The 20292-nt window shown below is 38.5% G+C and overlaps 1 protein-coding gene and 1 long non-coding RNA gene across 6 annotated transcripts in view; one reads left to right on the top strand and one right to left on the bottom strand.

The window, feature by feature from the left end:
* The window catches only part of LOC144297130 (uncharacterized), a 200023-nt gene that overhangs the window by 31694 nt on the left and 148037 nt on the right, over positions 1-20292 (top strand). The window lies entirely within an intron of this gene.
* Positions 17458-20292, bottom strand: part of LOC144297027 (uncharacterized) — a 50493-nt gene continuing 47658 nt past the window's right edge. For all 5 annotated transcript variants that reach the window (XR_013364080.1, XR_013364071.1, XM_077870572.1 and 2 more), the window contains one exon: positions 17458-19416. Coding sequence is in view for 1 of the 5 variants with exons in the window: in XM_077870580.1 (XP_077726706.1) it covers positions 19397-19416 (20 nt within the window). In the remaining 4 variants the exon portion in view is untranslated. The remainder of the gene's footprint in view (positions 19417-20292) is intronic.

Here is a 20292-nt window from a genome sequence, read left to right as displayed (position 1 = left end):
ACACAATGAAAACCAAAGAAAGTAGTAGAAAAAGACTAAAAAGTCTAAGGTAATACACCAATAAACTAGAATAACAAAACTAAGTGGAACTGAAAAATAAATGCAAGAATTGGTATTTGAGGGGGATGTACTAACAATTGTCAAGTCTCGTTACAATAAGAAAAAGTAAGTACAAAAACTTAAATACAAAAGTTTCTTTAATGAAAACATTAAATAATACAGAAAATCTTGATACTTTGAAAATATAAAAAGATTAGAAACTTTTCTGGAGTATAAATCATCAAAATCAATTCAAGAAGTTTTGTATGTGTGTGCAACATGAACAGACAAAAGATAAAAGAAGAAACCACAAAAATTCCAGTGATTAACCTCCAAGTAAGATGTCTATATAATTTTATAGATGCATTTCTTTTTAATTTTTCCCATACAATATAATCTTTTTAAAGCATGTAAAAAGATGAAATGTTTTTCAATTCATTTTTAAAGGCAATAATTCCTAATACCTTGAAGAGTAACAAAGATAACACTAAAAGAAAGCTCCAAGTTCATCTTAATTATTAAGAAAAAATATTATATAAAATCCCATTAAATCAAATGTATCACCACAGCCAAAGAAAAATCACGAGTGGTTTAGTCTATGAATATAAGTTTATTGTTTAATATAGAACAACATACTCATATTCCTAAGGCCAATTGATCAAGGAAGGGAAACTATGTGATTACTGCAATAGGCTTTGAAAAATCACTTGGGAAATCAGTTTTTTTTAATGCAAGTTATTTTTATTATGTTTTGAAGTTTCTTTCTATCTCCAGTTTTCTGTGCCAAATACATAGGCTCACATTTATAGTAGGTATATCACTACTGTTAATTTAAATCACTTTGAAAGTTTTCACCAATTCCACATTATTTTAGAAGGAAGCAATACAATTATTTAAAGATAATGTAAACAACCACTAGGAACCTGCCAAAAGTTCCATAAAATACCCTTACACTTAATAAAAGAATTGGGTCAACAAAATAAATATGGAGAACTTACCATTGTTTACAAATATCCCATTGCCCTCTACTTCTGAGTGCCCAGCTTCCTAACCACCTTATAGGTAATCGTAGCCATTTGACGAGTGCCAACCAATGAAACGTGAGCAGTGATCTATGTCCATTTTAGGCCAAAGTATTTTCTTGCCAATACTCCATTCTGCAATACCTCCTTCCCTGGCTAAAGCAATTGTGAAAACATGTTTGTTTGTTTTCTAATATAAAGGTATCCCAAGATAAATTCAATCTGGATCATTCAGTCAACACGTGGAGGTAACTCCTTTGATGAATTGTCCAGCCCTGTAAGGGGCTTTGCCTGATGAAAAAATAAAATTAAAAGACAATCCAGCTTGAAAATGGACAGTGATTTGAACAAATGCGTCATGAAAGCATCTGAGTTGAACGAAGATTCGAAGGTGGTTATTCAAAGATGATCTGTCCCAGATAATGTAATAAATATCAAAGATGAGCAACTTTCCTGCAAAATAGCTGGGCTGGAAATACAGTTAGACAATACTGTGGGAAAATCTGCATTCCATTATAATAAATATTAAAGTACTTAAGCATTAACAAAAATATTATGTGACTGTTAAGAACCTAAAACATTGTTTAAAATATGAGTTAAATAAATGGGAAGTCATACTGGACTTCCAGTCATAGGACTGGAAGAAAGGAAAATATAAATTTGTTTTGCTTCTTTGAAGTTCATTTAATTATTTACATGAAATTTAGTCATTTCTAATTAAAAGTTCAAAGTAAATTGTTTCTAAACTTAAAAAATTCATTACAGAATACATTTGAAGGAATAGACAGTTGAAAATCACAGAGTTTTTGGAAGTAATGATGAGAATTTATGCTATTAGATACTTGGAGAAAATATTTGCTATGTATCCAGCATTCATTAAAAAAAACTCTTATGACTTATTAATGAAAAGACAACCCAGCTTGAAAATGAACAGTGATTTGAACAAATACGTCATGAAAGCACCTGAGTAATAATAAAAATGAGAAGATGTTCAAGAGCAGTTGTCATCCAGTAAATGCAAATTAAAATCACAATGAGAGCCACTATTCACATACTAGAATAGTTAGAATTTTAAAAGATCGACAATAGCAAGTGTTTGCAAACATATGGAGCAACAAGATCTGGTGTGAAAAAGAGCACTTTGGAAAAGAAATGGCAGTTGCCTATGAAAGTAAACATATTCTTGCTAATATATGACCCTGTAATTCCAATGCTATGCTAGCTATTTACCCAAGAGAAATGCAAACATGTTGCACACAAAGACTTGTATAGGAATGTCCATGGCACTCTGTGCATGATAGCTAAAGACAACACGGATGCCCATCAACAAGTAAATGCATAGATAGATAATACCATTACCCATATAATGAAATACTGCTCAGCAATAAGGAAGAAAGAACTACTGACAAATGAATAGCAGGAATGAATCTCAAAACATTACGAGGAGTCAGAGATGCCAGACATGAAAGAACACACACTCTATAATACCACTTACAGAAAATTCTAGGAAGGATACTGAGAGAACTTTAAGGGATGATTGAAATGTTGGATATACTAATCACAATGCATCAAACTGGACATTTAAAATTAATACATTTGTAAATTAGACCTATATAAAGTTGATTTTTAAAAAATGAAATAGTCTATTGGGATAATGCCCGCTTTCTTGACCCTAATATTCTATGGTATATGTTCAATAATCTGTGATAAAGTAAGTTCTGAAAACATTACCTCCCAGAGGAGTTGTAATGCCTCCTGTTTTAAAAGAAACAAAGTCTTAGGAACAAATCTCCAGTAGTGGAACTTGAAGAAATAGAAGAATAGGAATACTGCTGTTCTTGACTCTACTGTGTGTTTCATTTATTCCAGGATTTCGATTTAGACTGAACTTCCTCCCAATGAATTGAAGGAATAAGCAAATCATTATTGTGTGGTATTTGCAGAGAAATATCTTCTTTCTCTGTTCAATTTAGCTGTTTTCAGACTTCAATTGATACTTAAGAACTTCTAATTGAAACAGAAGTCAGTGTATATAACAAAGGAAGAGCGATCAGAATCAGATACCAAAAAAGGAAAAGAGGCAGTAGCAGAGGATGGAAGGGAAATGGAGGGGAAGGAGAGAGGCATGGAGGAAGGAAGGAGGGGAGAGAGGAAGGAGGATAAGGGGAGGAAGGGAGAGAGGGAGAGAGGGAAGAAAGAGGGAGGAGGGGAAGGAGGAAAGAGAAGAAGGAGAGGAGGAGGGAAGGCAGGAGAAGAAGGGGAGACAGGAGGAGGAGGGGAGGAAGAAGGAGGGCGGGAGGGGGAGAGGGAGAAAGGAAGGACTAGGGCAGCATTTGGTAAGTCAGAAAAAGATAAGGCAGATAAAACAGGACAGCCTTTGTCTAGAACATTTCTGTTTGACTAGCTTAAGGCTACAATTGGCTATCACTGTTTATCTGGGAACATTTATGATGACATCAGTCAGAGGCCAGTGAGAGGAACCAGTTGTTCATTGAAGATGCAAAATTGCCAACTATTTTCTTTAAAGTTTAATATTTAAAAAAAAACAACTTTAGAAAGCAGGAAGCCCAGAATCTAAAGCCAGATTATTCTGAAGTTTCCTTAACCCTTTCTGACTTAACATCGTCCTATCTTCACCAAATTTGACAGGGTACCATTAATAGGAAAGTCTCTTTTAATTGAAAAAAAATCAAGTGTTTTAAAGATTATTCATTAGCTATACAGTGAAGGGCAGAGTACCTGCAAGTCATGCAAAGGTCACTGTGTACTTGTGCAGAATAGAAACTAACGGGACCATTCTCCCAAATTCAGACAATTTTTTCTACTGATGCCACTAGAAACTCCACAGAGGCCATAAGGAACAAGTTAAAAGTGGATGCAGTTGGGGTGAATGCACTTGATAGACAGGTCAGAATTAAGTTTCTTGTAATAGCCAAGTACGATCTCTAATGGCAGTGCTGGATTCCTGTGTCCATCACACCTCAGCTCAGGCTGAGGCCTGCAGCATCATAAAGCAAACCTGTGGCCACGTCTTGAGCCAATTAAAAGATCAAACACACATGGGAGAAGTGAAGGGCTTTGGCTGGTCTGCAATTGAAACACAGGCCATAAAGTTCTGGAAATGAGGGGGTTTTGGGCTATCAAGCCAATGATTGCCACATGCCAAAACATAAACCAGATTGCATAATGAGTAGGTTTTTCATAATTTCCTCAAATTAGGTTTTTATTAATGCCTGTCAACAGCAAATGATAGGCATGCATTGCATTAGCAGCTGCTATGGACCATGCCAGGCCTGATATCACAGTTCATCTAAAGCATACAGTAAGCCAAGGACTCATGGCTCTATTTGAAGGAGACCTCGACAAGCGATAGTTGAAAGGGAGGTGGGCAGGAGGTTGGGGTGACTGGGTGACTGACACTGAGGGGGGCACTTGACGGGATGAGCACTGGGTGATATGCTATATTTTGGCAAATTGAACTCCAATAAAAAAAAAAAATGAAGGAGACCTCAAATAGTTCTTTGTAAAGGAAAAAAAAAAAACAAACAGTTGAGTCAGCATTCATCATTAATGGTGAATAATTGATGTTGAATTGGCTTTAAATAAATTAAGTTGATTTTCATCCCAAAGTGAATGTCCCCACGTTTCTCCATTGTGTGCAGACAACTTGATTTAGTGCAGGGCCTCTGGCATCTTTCTGGAAAATTTCAAGGGTTCTGGTCTATTTAAGTTCCACCCTCCTTTAGCTTCTCACACGTAATCATGAAAGACTTGTTGCCTCCAAAGGGGGATACTGATGATCTGGTTGATTTCAGAAGCAACCTCATGCTGGGCTTCTAGAGAGAGAAGCTAGAATGCAGCCATTTTGAAGCAAAGTATTGGACACGAAGTGAACTTAGCTGATTACTTTCACTTTAATGGAAAGCACAGTAAACTAGAGACAAAGATACTATTTTACCAAAAGCTAAAACACTTTTTCGTTAACACCATAAATGTAGCCCATAATGCTGGAAAACATGTTCATTAGGGAAATAGTTCCACACAAATTATTCAACTTAGCAGAACCTAGACATCCATGGTGACATGAGGGCAGTGACGAGGCCAAGCCTCTAAGTGAAGGAATCTTTCTGACAGAGCTGAAGTCAGAAGACCAGATTATGGAAGAATGGCTTAGATCTCAGAGTAAGTGAGGTGAATTTAACGCAATGTACCACAAAAGTAAATCCCCAAATCTCCACTGTCATATGGTAATAGAATTTTTGCCAGTTATTTTGAAAAAATAATGTCTTCTTCAGCATGGGTTATTGTAACAAAAGATGACAAAATGGGGTGGAGGTTTGGGGGCTTATACAATAGACATTTATTTCTGACAGTTCTGGAGGCTGTGAAGTCCAAGTTCCTGGGGAGAGAGCTCTGTTCCTTGCCTGCAGATGGCCACTTTCTCATGGCAGAGAGTGAGTGAGCAAGCTCTGATATCTCTTCTTATTATTAGGGTACTAATCCCATGACGAAAACTCCACCCTGATGGCTCCAACTCAACCTAATCACCTTCCAAAGGCCTCACCTCCTAACAACATCACGTTAGGGATTATGGCTCCAACATGTGAATTCTGGGAGCATGCAAACATTCAGTCTCTAACAAACATTCAATCTCTCCCCTCCCCTAAATGGAGGGGAATATGGTAAAAGGAAAAGGCAGCTGGGAAATACATGTGATCGTGCAGAGAAGAGGTGAAAACAGGCTGAAATCAAGTAGTGGTCCAAATGGGGGTGGGGCTGTCACTCTATGTGACATTTTACAACAATTTTGGCATGTAGTGGCTAAGTGACAACAAGGAACTATGAACCAAGATGGGTTACGAATATCTGAGATGTTGAATTTAGAGAACTGAAATGATGATAAAAATATTCATGATGGTTTTGTTTTTTCCCTTTGTAGGAATGGAAAAGGTAGAGATATTTGCCTTGGAGGCACATGGATGGTCAGTTCCACTCTGGGGTATTTTAAGCCAAGAACGTAGGCAAGAAGGCCAACTTTCTAACATACACGTTAGGATGAATGTTTGTGCATTCAGGGATCTCTTCCACTACCAGGAATGGCTCTCCTGCATACATGTCTGTCATATACTTTCCACCTGCCACAGTTAATTGAGTCACGTAATGGTTCATGATTGAGATCCAGCAATTCAAATTCATCTCTGTGGATACCTTGAACTGAGGGTGAATAAACCCCAAAATTTTAAAAGACACAGAGAAATAACGGAAGCTTGTCATGAGAGAGAAGGATATACAGAGATAGGAAAATGAAATAAATCCTCAGAGACAGTCCTCAGTGGTGAGCAATTGCTAGAACCAGTGAGAAGAGGTGACCACTTCCAGAAGGAGAACAGAAGGGCACTTGTGAGAACAAATAAATATTCAAGGTGAGTGAAGTCTGTAGAAAAAAAAATGACGTAAATCAAGAAGCAAGAGACTGGGCAGGAGTTGTGTTTTAGGAAGCCAAGAAAGTGGCAGTTGTAGCAAAAAGGCTAGGGTAAATTCCAGTGGGAAAAGTTTGTAACTATAGTGAACGTGAGTCTTATCAAATATTTCTTTTTTTTTCTTGCTGGTGCTGATAGAACACATATATAGCACTTGGAAGGGTGGATTTATTCCCCAAGTAGTGCAGAATTCCAAATGTTGACATAAGTCCTCACTTCTCCATCAAAACAGAATCCTCAAAAGGCTTTGTTGGCTCAGCAGCCAGATTCCATTTCTTTCTCAGCCAATGTTTGTATGTCCCATTATGATTCAGGGAATAATTCTCAGTGGGTCCTTATTTTCCTCGGTTCCCCTCTGCCTTCCTGCTGATCATGGCCACAATTTTATTAGCACCTCTTCAGGCAGGTAAAAGTAGAAATTGGAGACCAGTTGAACTCCTCAAAAGTTCTGGCGGGAAAGTGTGTTGAAATGATTGGCTAGCAAAGTTACTTATTCACTCTTTCTCTGTTTTCCAGTAATACAGAAAATCATCCATTGGCTGTAATAGGCATGACAACATTATTTAAAAATATAGAAAACCATATTTGTATGCATTAAAGAACTTCAATTCAATATCAAATTTAATTTTTCCACATGAATGAAACTGGCATATTTTCAACTGCCAATTATTCACGTTAAACACATTCTGACCTCACTGTAAAGCATGGGGGGGAATGCAAAACTCTCTGAAGGCAGGATTGGGTCATCTTGATAGATCCAGCAGCATATTGACCATTTGAGTGTTCAATAAGAAGTTGCTAAATTGACAGGGAAATGCATTCCCTGCTTCACAAAACTGGCACCATTCTCTATCATCCCGCAAAATTTCAAATATTTTAAGTGGCTAACCTATCCAAAGGTGGATGCCCCAAGGTTAGACTTCAAGCCCTGTAAGCAAGAGTTAACATGTATCATCCAAATTAATTCCTCCCGATTTTTAAAAATCCTTTGCAGAAACCTTGTACATTTTGCAATGGTAAGCGAATGTCTATAACAATCGTTAGCTTTGTGTCCGTGACCACAGCCCTTTTAATTGATGAAACTAATCCAATTTGCTAACAAGTAAGTAAATTTGGAGAGAAGAAAAGGGATAGATAGCTAATAAGTTTTTAAGCGTGTGAAAGAAAATAGAGTTTCCTTATAAGCCGGGTTTCTTTTTAAATGAACGAAGCACGTGTGACATTTGGATATAATAACAAGTAAGAACTGAAATGTAGGCGACTCAGAGTGTTTGGGGGAATAAGTTGAGTTTACAAAGGACAGAGCCTTTTTACCCTCCATATTAGAGTAAAAAGTCAAAAAGCTTTTCAAAGTGCTGAAATAATCAGCTCAGCCTTGAGTGATGGTAGGGAAAGCAGTTTCCAGGAATCCTTAAACCTCTGAAAATTCCCTCGCATTTTTTTTTTTTTTTTCTGAAGGGAAGTTTAAAAGTGAAGTCTCAGTCTTGGCTTCATTGTCCGTCTGTCGCAGGTCACCTCTCTGTCTCCAGGTCAGGGTGGACATGGCTACAAGAAATTTAATTAGGTCACTAAAATAGTGCTTGTGAAGTGGACTCTGGGTGATATTTAAGTCATAATAAAGGTGCCAAGATTTTGAATGTTCACACACACACACACACACACACACACACATATACATACACAAGGACAGAGGCAAGTTTCTTCCTAGAGCACTGGCAATCTGTCCCATTTGCTCGGGGATGTGTCTTCTTATACAGTAGGGATATGTGTGGCACCACAGCCAGCTGCCAGAAACTACCTTTCCTAAGCACCCCTGGGAAAACATAGCTTACTTGTGTGCTATTGCCAAAAAAGAAGTTTCATCAGACTGAATTCAACCCAAGAATTTTCTCTGGGGAAGCTTGTAATGTAACTTGACTCCATGGAGCACCATGCATCCGGCGGAATAGCCTTGGATTAAGTGCAGCTGGGCCTTAAAACAATAGTTACCATTACCTTCAAATAATCATTTATCAAGTGGATTTTATATATAGGGCCTTGAGTCTGGAATAATATATGGGGATTTTTTTTGACACAGGACAATATGGATGAATACCTCATCACAACAAACCTTGGATGGGGTTTTAAAAAAAAGTCTAGCCCCGATAGGTAGGTAGGTAGATGATAGATAGATAGATAGATAGATAGATAGATAGATAGATAGATAGTTAAAAAGTCTAGCCTTCTTTGTGTCTGGTACCAAGCTAGAAATGGTGCCTACTATATCTCTAAATGCTCATTTCAACCTTGAAAGGGATGGCATTGCCTAAATTGATAACAAGAAATCGAAGTTGAGATAAATTAATGTTATTCAGCTAGGAAACAGCCAACTTGAATTTGGGGCCCCTTCTGTGAGAAAAGCTGATGGCATTTCCATTGCCTCCTGCCACTGTCCAAATGGGATCCAGGATGCACTCCTCTGTTAACAAATCCATCTCAGAGCATCATAGAATTCTACGGGTGACAGAGATTTTAGGGGTCATCTTACCATCCTCTTAGATGAATCAAATTCCCCCTCAAACTCTTGTGTCCTGAACCAAATCCATGATCATCTCCCACAAATCTGGTCCTTTTGCAATGCTCTCAGTTTACCAATGATTTTGCCATGGATCATTTCTATCTGAAGGCCCATTCTGGAGGGCATGCTCTCATTAAATTTTAAGCCTGACTCATCACCACGTGCTTCCAATGGTGTCCCTTAAATTTCTCTTCATGCTGTCCATCTGGTGAGGACAAAAAAAAAAAAGCTTTTTTTTTTAATATTACATGTTTTATTATCCTGTCCCCAGAAGGGTGGTTTATCCAGAAACTGATAAAAAAAAAAAAATCAATCAGAATAAACTCAAAAAAGGGGGGGAGGGGAAGGGAGCAAAACCCATCAACTAACAGGCAGCCAGGCCAGCAGCCCACCCTCCACCTCAGGAGGGTCCCCAGAGACCCATGCCCAATGACAGACAACAGAGAGAAATCAGTAAGGGGCTGGCGGGAGGGCAGCAAATCAGCTATGTCTTCATTATGAGCAAGAGGCGGTGAGGATATGTTGCTAGGTGAATTTATATTTATATAATAAATCCGTAAGTTAATAAAGTAAATAGTAATTCTCTGAAAGTTTTTAATTCCTTTTTTAATAGTTTTTTTGTGTATTTTTTTGTTTTGTGGTCCTTAGAAAATCTGCGAGATACATGTGTCTGGACAAAGCAAGGTGGGGGCTTCACAGGGGTTGGGAGTGAGAGGCTGGTCTGCCCAACCCTACTCCTCTGTGGCAGAAAGGGGAGGTGTTGAGTTGCACCCCCTCACCTCCTGGCAATCGCCAAGCAGGGGAAAAAGGGAAGAAGGGAGGGGCAGGGTCATCAAGGCTTGACTGGTCAACTATAATAACTACCTACCTCCTTGATATGGTCTTCTCCATTCTTGGTCTTCTCCAAAATCCCACAATTTTTTTTCGAACTCAGATCTGACCCTACCCTACCCTCTTGCCATATACCTACTGCTGCAGCCTTATCTCGCCACCCTTGTTCCCTTGCTGTGCATCTTCCAATCTTATGTGCGCTCCCTGTCTCCCCTGCACATTCTGTTGGCTCTACAATATTTCATCGCATCTCTGTTCAAGACTTAACTTCCTCCCTGAGGGGTCAGATTTCCCCCTCAGGCACTCAGATTGCCACCTATTTCTGGCTGTTGCAATGTTGCTGCATCAGTGTTGGCATTTGATTAATGTCTTTTTCTCCCAGTTGACTCAGAGCCCTGTGAAGGGCATGTGCCACCACTCTGTGCTCACTTTTGAATCCTCAGAATCTACCAGAGTTCATGTTATATGGTAGGTGTTCAATAAATATTAATTGAATAAATCCTCCCTCTCCATTTTATAGATCATAAAATTGGGTCCCTTTGAGGGTAAGTAAATCTCTCAAGGTGCACAGCTGGTTCATGGCAAAACTGGAACTTAAACCCACACCTTCTTACTCTGGGTTCACTGTTCCTTTCTCCGTATGCCCCATTTCCTTCCATCAACACACATGCATGTCTGCTCTACTCCTATTCTTGTGCCTTGTCACCCACTGACACATGCATGCTCTAGTTATATTTAGAAGGCACAGTGCAGCCAGTTCTTCGCAGAGCAAAGATGGCAAAGACTGAAGGACTCCATCCTCAAAGTCACAAGCACAATAAACAACCCCAGCTTCCAAAATGAATCCTTCGTGATGCCCTCAATCCAGGCCTTCCTTCATCTTGGCAGGAGGAGGATTTTATCAACCTGTCACTATCCAATCAGTCATTGGATTCAGGAGGGAGGGAGATGATAAGTGTGTCCTTCTAACACACAATGGAAATTGAAATTAATCTAATTAGTTTGAAGGAGCACTTCAATGCCATGGTGGTAGGCACTGAATGCAGAGATGAAAGACAGAAATACAGATGAAAATTGATGGTTACTTTCATCCTAGTTCGCAAGATTAGAGGTGATTTCCAGGGATTTGTTTTATCATTAAAATTCCATATAATGATGAAACCCAACTGCTTAGCTCTTTAAATACCTACCCCCTCACACACACACACACACACACACACACACACACCTTGATAACAGGTAGGTAAAAGATTATAAAGGTTACAAACAAATCAGTTCTAGCTTCCGTATTTCTTCTTTGGCTTTGATGACGGTGTAAGATGTCTTCTTTTTTTCTTCCTCCAGTGTAAAATATGTAACCAAGATGGCCAGGTTCAATTTGTGCAGTGGCTTATGATAAATACCTGGGGTTATACAAATACTATTCCTGTCAAAAGTCCAACCTTCTTAATAAATTATCCAATGCTCCAACACCTAGATCAGCCTTATGCATCTCCTCTCGATGTATTAAAAAATCATAAGCATTTGGTCTTTGCTTCTAATTAATATGGCACTTTCCAATATTTCAGGAGGAAGCTGATGGGGCATTATTAAGAAATAGTGAATGCATTCTAAACAACTGAAGTGGAACTCAGGAGAGAATATGTCAGCAGCTGCTTAATAATAGTTTGTATAATAAAATATTCATACCATCATATATTTCCCATCATAGAGGATGGATCATAATGTCATTTTAATATTTTTCCGACTAAAATAAAATTTTAATTAAGGCTAAAGATATATCGCCTAAGGAAAGCTAAACTGTTTAAAATTATTAACTGCTTGAATACTTGTTGCTATACTACAAGCTGCCATAAAAGAAAAGAAATTAAGCACTCGAGAGATTAACGCAATTTTGAAACCCCCTCCTCCCTTCTCCTTTTAGATACGCCTAGCTGAGCCATAACTATTTTTCTCTACTCAGCCAGACTCCAGCTTTGTGGCTTTTTTAATAACCTGGCTTTTCAAGGCCCTGCTCCTGAGAGCCTTTTCATTTCTGCCGCACTACCTACAAGCAAATTTCTTCCAGTTGCCCTACAGTCCAATGGCCTTCCTTTCTTCGGCGCTGAAGCATTTCATTGCAGTTTCATTGACGGGGTGGTGTTCTGTTACAGTGCAATCAATAGCTCAGCGCTTCCCAGCACACCGATTAGCTTGTCAGTCAGGACCTGGGGGAGGTAGTGTAAATCCCAGAATACCAGGGGCCATGAGTTTGCAAACGGAGGAATGCAGGCAGCCCCCGTGGTTGTCTACCACCTGTTGCTCTGCAACATGTGCAAAGTGAATTAACTTTTTTGCTGCGACATGCCTTAAAGGTCAACAGCGATGGGAGCCTTAAGCTTTTGGAATATTTTACCTCATTACAAAAAAACCACCTCTTCTGATTAGTTACCGGGTCTTTGACAAAAAGAGAATTTATTCTCTGATAAGCCAAGTTTGACAAACAGGTTGGCAAAGTTGGGGGGGGGGGAGGGTGTGGGGGTGTGGGAGGGTGAGGAGTGGTCAGAAAGAGCAATAGAGGGAGGGAGACAGGTCTTTCATTTTATTTTTCAAATGGTCTGCCTGCTTCTTGATTACACATTAATGGAAACCAGTTTCAACAGTTAACGTGATCATGCTGTGGGTTTCTGTGTGTGGGGTGTGTGTGTGTTTCTTTCTTGAACTCCTTAACCAGACTCTGATAACTGAAGAGCCATGAGGTTGTATTTTCCTTGTCTAAAAGTTGGAGACACAAGATAATAAAAGCATAAAGAAAGAAATACAAAAATAATGATGCATGATTTCTTGGCCCACAAACCAAAAAGCAATGTGGAGTATTAGAACTAATAGGGGATTAGATGATTATTGTATATTAGGGCATGATTATGAAGTGATGTCACTTTAATATATATTATATATTAAACATTTAAACATATGTATCTATATGTTTAAAAGGCTTCAGATTCCATTGTGGAGAGCCGTGCAATCAACTACTTCAAGTGTCAATGATGCCTTGCAGTCAACCTCAGGAAATCTTTTTACAGATATTTATTATCCAAAGCCACATCACCTCAGACCACAAAAGGAAATTCTGCGCTTAGTACATAAAGGCCCTACGGTCTGAGAAAGGTTTGCTTTCAGCACTTGGAGTTTTCTTGCAAAACCTCCATAAACTCACCACAAACCACAATGTAAACCAGTGCACTTCAGATATGACTTGTTAACCTAATTCTTCCAAATTAATTCGCCCATTTTAAGAGGGATTCTGGCTAATGATGCAAACAGAAGCTCCAAAGCCATGAGAACATCCATTTGAATTCAGAGGTTGGCAGGGAAAATATTAATCTTTGGGGGAAAAAAACACACACACAAGGGAAACACTGAATCCTACAGTGCCAAATGTAATATTTTTAAAAGTTTAACTTAATTCGACCTGAGAAAGAAATATGTCCATTTCAGGATGGAGAACGTATGTGGCATCCCCAGCCCGTTTTCCTAAAGGGAAAAAAAGAATGTGGATTCTATTTTCAATTGCTTGGCTGCTTATCTTTCTCCTGTTCTATATGCAAGGTTGCTAGACAAATAGTACAAAGAGGTTTAATTCTTATTGACTTTTCCAAATGTGAGTATTTTATTTTGCTCTCTTCTTCGTTTTGTCCACATATTCTATTCCATAGACATTCTCCTGCACACATACCACTATAGCTGGCAATGCAGGATGTATGGAGACAGATAGGACCTAAAGAAATTAAGCACCTTGTGTCTGGACTCCAATCTTTTGAATTCAGCAACACGTCAAGCCATGCATCGTTCAGAAACAGAAACTGATTCCTGGTAGTTAGCAAACACAGTGGTTCTCCTAAGCATGACTCGATGTGGCATTTTTTTCAACTACAGGTTACCTTCCTCCTTCTCTAGAAGCAATACTTCTCACTTCGCACTGTTCTCAGATAAAAACTTGATGACATAAAATCAAACACAACTTCACATTTTGAAAAAATGACAACCCCGTTGGGGTACCGGGCATTGTTTTCTCCTGCAAGTGTTCGGGTGTTGTTAATAGCTGCTTTTTCTCGAATCCCCTGGCTCTTTTTAGCAAATGAATTCAGGAGCTGCTACCAGGAACAACTTAAAATTTGTGTCATCAAACAAAGAAAAATTGAAAAAGACACAAAGAAGGTTGATTTGCTGTTGCGTTGTGATTTCTTCTTGGAGAATCTTCCTTTGCACTTGCCAGATCCACCCACATGGCTCTGGGCTCGAAGTGGATAAGTGATGTACATTGTGTAGACGTACACATGCATAGACTTTGGAGCTTAAATCTATGTTTAGAAGGAATGGGGAACAATATTTGAAATTTCTTTCTCAACATTCTGTTGAAATTTCCATTTTTCAATCAAAACTAGTCAGCTGTGTAAATTACAGTCTGCTTGGTCCTTTGTAATCACTACCGCTCTTTGTGACGATGAATTTGTTTTCTTGCACAAGTACGTGTGAAAAGCTGTTTTTGACATCTTCTAACAGGGACCTATAGTCAACTCTTAGACCGACTAAAAGTCCTATTAAGTCAGAGTATAAATGATTATACTTCACTGCAACATTTCAAGCAAAGTTTTGCTGGCTCCCTGCTGCCTTGTGCCTATTTATTAGCACTCCAGCCAAAGGGTGATCCAGTGATGGCCCATGATCCTGGTGGCCCTTCCATGGCAGCTGCGCCTAGAAGTATGCTCATCTGCAGATAAGCAAACTCCTGTGAACATCCAGATGGGCCTTCCAAGATCAAGGAAACTTACAAAAGGAAAAGTTCTAATAATGTTACTATCAACTACATTTCTTCTTTTTTTTTTAAGATTTTATTTATTTATTCATGAGAGATACACAGAAAGAGAGAGGCAGAGACATAGGCAGAGGGAGAAGCAGGCTCCCCAGAGGGATCCCAGGACTCTGGGATCATGACCTGAGGCAAAGGCAGATGGTCAATCATTGAGCCACTCAGGTGCCCCTCAACTACACTTCTGACATTGTTGGAAAAGAGCAGGGCAAGGATGCACGTGATGGTGACACAGGGCACTACTATCCTGCCCAAACCTTGACATTGTTCATTTTTTATTAAATTTTAATTGTTTAATATTAAAATATAAACATAAATTTAAATCTTAAATTTAATATATTAAAGTTTCAAATTACTTTGTTTCATTCAAAGACTTAAATTCAAAATTTGTATTATTATTATCTGTCTTTCACAGTCTAAAACATTGCTTAAGTCTGGGAATCATCTCTGTTGTTTCTCCAAACTTGGGTTCAATTGGCCATTTTAAATGAGTAGTTACCAATCGACACATCTGGAACATATAGAATTCTCCAATATTTGCTTATTTCCAGGAGTATACCATGGCATGGCCTAAGAAATTCAAGAAATGAAGTGATTCAACTCAATTATTCTTTCTGGATAGGATTCAAATCCAGCTTTCTAACTACCATGGGAAACCTAACTCGTCGGAGATATCCAGAGCTCAAGTACTCTGTGCAGAATTTATCACAGTGTCTATTACACTACATTTTTTATTTTACTCTATTAAAGTTGAAAAAAAAAAGTTAACATGAATTATAGCTGCAATATACCCAGATAACATAACAGTTGTAGTAAATAAGCAAACGCAACAAAGGAAGAAGTCAAAAGGGAAGATAGTAAGGCAAACACATTCCAAGTCGGGGAGGGATCAGCTTGGAGTTCAGGCCCAGGTGACTGCAAGGCTGTCTCAACTGCTACCCACAAAGGTCTGAGGGTGACATTGTTTGTTTCTATCAAACAAGGAATATAGAAATAATTATTTGGGAGGTTGTAGCAGATGAGTTGCACCTGAGATGAAATTTTATTTTACTACCCAGGCCCATATGGAAAGAATGTAGACAATAGATTTCTTTACTTTTTTAAAAATCATTATGCAAAAACATGCTAATTAGGTCTGATTAAATATAAATTCTATTTATCTAATTATCTGAATGACTTAAGGCTGAATTTGTCTTAATTTCACATTACAATTGGCTTTGCATTAAGTATCGTAAATGTGAATTCCTCATCCCACACAACATCCTTCTTTTCATTAACAAACTTGCAGGACCTTTGCTTTATATTGTAGTTTTTCAGGAACCAGATACAAATGTATACAAACTCTTAATTCTTCAGGTTCTGTTTATTCAGGCAATCGCTCTTAATTCTTGGAGAATCATTTCCAAACTTGTCCAATAGATGACACATGCCCAATTTCTACCTCCATACGTAAAGCAGAACTTGCTTCTCATTTTTATTATTCTGTTTCATCATCTGTTCCCTGGTAGAAAGAAAGAAGAGGAAGCAAGAATGCCTGGAAAGCAGAATGGGGAGGATGCAAAGAGAACGAAGTTGCTCAAGAGTTACTGTCAGGATGCCATATTGTCAGTATTCATTGGTCCTGGAAGCTTCAGAGTTTTCTGTTTAAGTATCAAGCATTCCCGGCAGCACCTAAATTAGCAATTCACTCTAATATCAGGAGTGGTGACAAGCAAAGAGCAAAAACGTTGGGGTCAGGTGGTCCTGGTGTTAAATTCTATCCTTGCTATTTATGAACCTATCTTGAGACCTTGGGTCAGTTACTTAACCTCTCTGAACCTCCGTTTAGGCTCAGTTGTAAAAAAAGAGATGACACAGTAGTCCTTCCTTATCAGGGGTTTCACTTACCTGCGGTCAACAGCAATCCAGAAGCAGATGATCCTCTTTCTGACGTATAATCAGAAGGTCAACAGTAGCCTCATGCTGTGTCACAATGCCTCCATCATTCTTTTCACTTCATCTGATCATGTAGGAATTTTATCATTTCACATCACCACAAGAAGGGTGAGTATAGCACAGTAGATATTTTAAGAGAGAAAGACCACATTCACATAACTCTTGTTACAATATTGTTCTAATTGATCGTTTTTATTATTAGTTATTGTTGTTAATCTCTTACAACAGTGCCTAATTTATAAATTAAACTTTGTCATGGGTATGTCTGTATAGGGAAAAAATGTGTATAGGGTTCAGGACTACTCATTGTTTCAGGTATCCAGTGGGATCTTGGAATGTGTCTCTCATGGATAAAGTGGGACTACAGTAACATCAGTTTTCAGGATCAGTATTAGGATTAGCAATATACATAAGCATCTAGTAGTACACAGCCTGGCACAGATTTGGCACTCAGTAAAATGTAGATGATGCTATTAAGTATCTTGCCCAGAGATAAACATATTATATTCCGAGAAATGAACTGCAGAATAACATATTTTAAATCAAGTTGCTAATTCATGATTTTTAGTATTGTGCATTGAGTCCCAATGCTTTTAAAGATGGTCCTAACTATAGTATCTTAAAGACACTAGAAAGCCATATTAACCAGGCCTCATCAGGGGACCTAGGAGGGATTACAAGGTTGTCAGTCCAAGGAAACTAGAATGCAGAGAGAGAGGTGTGATGTTTTTAAAGTACTTTTTATTGAGCATTTAAGCACTAGGCAAAGTAATTTATAGACATTACCTTCTTTAATACAACAAATCTATAAGGCAGGTACTATGTACACAGATACTCTAAAGTAGAGAAAACTGAGACACAGAGAATAAATTCCCTCTGGGTCCCAAAGCTTGTAAGTGGAGTTGACGAGATTTTTAACTCTCACAGTTGGACTCTAGAGCACGTGCTGTTACTCCTATGTCAGGATAAATATAAGGAGCAGAGCTACAGATCAAGTTTGTGATGGAAGAAGTACTAAAGGATTTAACAGAGGGAAGAGGAGAGAACACAAATCTTAGCTACAAAAGTCAAGAGACATGGCAGGGCACCAGCAGGTAGAACGATTTGTTTCAGGGCCAGTGGCAGTCTCTCAAAGGGGCCAGGCTGAGCTAGAAAAATCGGTACATTTCCATGTAATTTTCAATGTCTTTTTCTGAAGCTGTAAAGCACTTTCTCAAAAAGAAAGCTTTTATACAGATATACAAATGGCCAAGAAGCATTGAAAAGGTGTTCAACATCAATAACCATTAGAGAACTGTAACTCACAACCATGATGAGATGCTACTTCACACGTGCGAGGATGGGAATCAAAAAGATAGACAATAACAAGTGCTAGCAGAATGTGAAGCAATCAGAACCTTCACACATTGCTGGCAGGAATATAAAAGGGTATAAGCACCATGAAAGCAGTTTGGTGGTTCTTCAGTTAAACAGAGAATTACCATATGACCTGGCAACCCCACCCTTAGGTATATATCCAAAAAAATTGAAAACAGATGTTCAAACAAAAACATGTATACAAATATTCATAGCACCACAGTTCATTATAGCCAAAAGGTGGAAACATCCCAAATGTCCATCAACTGTTGAGTGGATACACAAAATGAGGCGCATCCATACAATGGAATATTATTTGGCCATAAAAAAGAATGACATTCTAATACATACTACAACATGAATAAGCCTTAAAAACATCATAATATGTGAAAAAGGCCAGACTCAAAAAGCTACAAACTGTATAATTTCATTTATATGAAATAAAAATTGAGTAAAAAAATCCAGACAAAACAGAGGAGTGGTTGCTCAGGTTTAGGGGCTGAAGGGAGATGGGAAGTAATTGCTTAATGGGAATGGGATTTCCCTTTGGGTGATTAAAATGTCCTCCTCCTGATGATTATCCAACACTGTCACTAATGGCAATAAATGTCACTAATGGTAAAGTTAGTGTTATATGTATGTTACAGCGATTTGAAAAAAGAAAAAAGAAAACCTTTATGAAAGCCCAATATGTAACATAGATCAAAACATGGTAGCCCTCATGGAATTGGGCATAGATAGGAAGCCTGAAGCCACTGACCTTGAGCCTCATTAGAAACAGTAATTAAGGCAGAGAAGGCCAAGTTTACTCATACAACTCATACCCCGAAGCTCTGAGGAAAAGCAGAACTGAAAGTTCTCTGCTGCCCATGTGGAAATGCCAACAAAACTTTGAGCCCAATGATATGGAAGAGTTTTTACTAGCCAGTACTCCACACTGAGAACCTTACTTTATGTGGAAAAATAAAAGCGAGCTCCTCAAATGAACAAAACTGTGGGGATTCTTAGAGTTATTTTTAAGTTTTTATAGATAGAAAACATTAGCCAAAGGACCAGAACATTTTTCTCTGTTGACTGTCCTGGAAAAAGAAAATGTAAGACGCAGTGTTACTCTATAGTATGAATTGCCATTCCCCAATTATTCTTGCAAAACCACGCACTACCTTTTCCTTTAAGTCTGAGGACATGTCTCCCAATGTGAACCTAACATTTTAAGGTGACTCCATTCGTTGCTTTAAAAGTTCCTCCAACAGGTGGTAAAATGTCTTTGTTCCGTGTTGTTTGTTGAGAAGCAGTCCGCTTGGTGTCCCACACCAGGACCCAGGATTCAGCCTTTTCCCCAGCGTGCTGCAAATGAATTATGGATGATTAATACTGCCCCTCTAGAACCACACTTGAACTTGCCAGCCTCCATGACTTCTAATCTCTTCTGTCCTTTCTACCTCTGGAGAGTTTCCTACAGACTGATTATGAGGCTCCGTGTGCTCACATCTCCACCTGATGAGGGGAGGCATGGGATAAGATCCTCTCATCATTGTAAGGAGTAGATTTTCTCAAGAGCAATACAGGGAAGTGCTAAAGTTAATGTTGAAACTGGGCTTTCTTGCCACTGTTTGTGTGTGGTGCAAGAAACAGGCTCTCAACATGTTAGTAAGAAGACTTAAACCCAGATTATGGCACCCTTCTCTCCAGAGTGCTCTTTTTTGGGTAGGAGGTGAAAGGTCATCCTCTCAGACTGGATAGTTGTACTCAAGCAATTACAAGACCCCAGTGTTTCTACAAAAGAGATCTTTGAAATTCCATCAAGAGATTTTTTTTTTGCAACTGATTTACAAAAAAGCACCATTCAGCAAATGGCGGCATCATCCAAGACCATTTCGTGGAAGAGGTCGCAGGTTTTAAGTTCCAGTATAATTATTGATAGCAAAAGTATATAGATTTTTTTAAAATTATGAATAATAAACCGTGCGTTATCTGTCTTATTTTAATAGACTCCATAGTATCTCCATTTGTGTCGTCAAGGTCCAAATATAAAAAGAGGTGAACACTGAACTATTCAAATGCTAGAACACAAGAAATCTGAGCAGATGCCGAGGTAATGTTCAGCAGAAAACTGTGAGTGGCCTTGGACTCCCAATTACATATCTTTATTTTCTCTGCTTAACTTGGGGAATTAAATTTTGCTGAAATCAAAAGGAGATTTGATTTTTTTTTTCTTTTCTC

Source organism: Canis aureus, chromosome 2 (assembly GCF_053574225.1).
Source record: "Canis aureus isolate CA01 chromosome 2, VMU_Caureus_v.1.0, whole genome shotgun sequence".
NCBI classification, from domain to species: Eukaryota; Metazoa; Chordata; class Mammalia; order Carnivora; family Canidae; genus Canis; species Canis aureus.
This window is presented reverse-complemented; position numbering and strand designations above follow the sequence as displayed.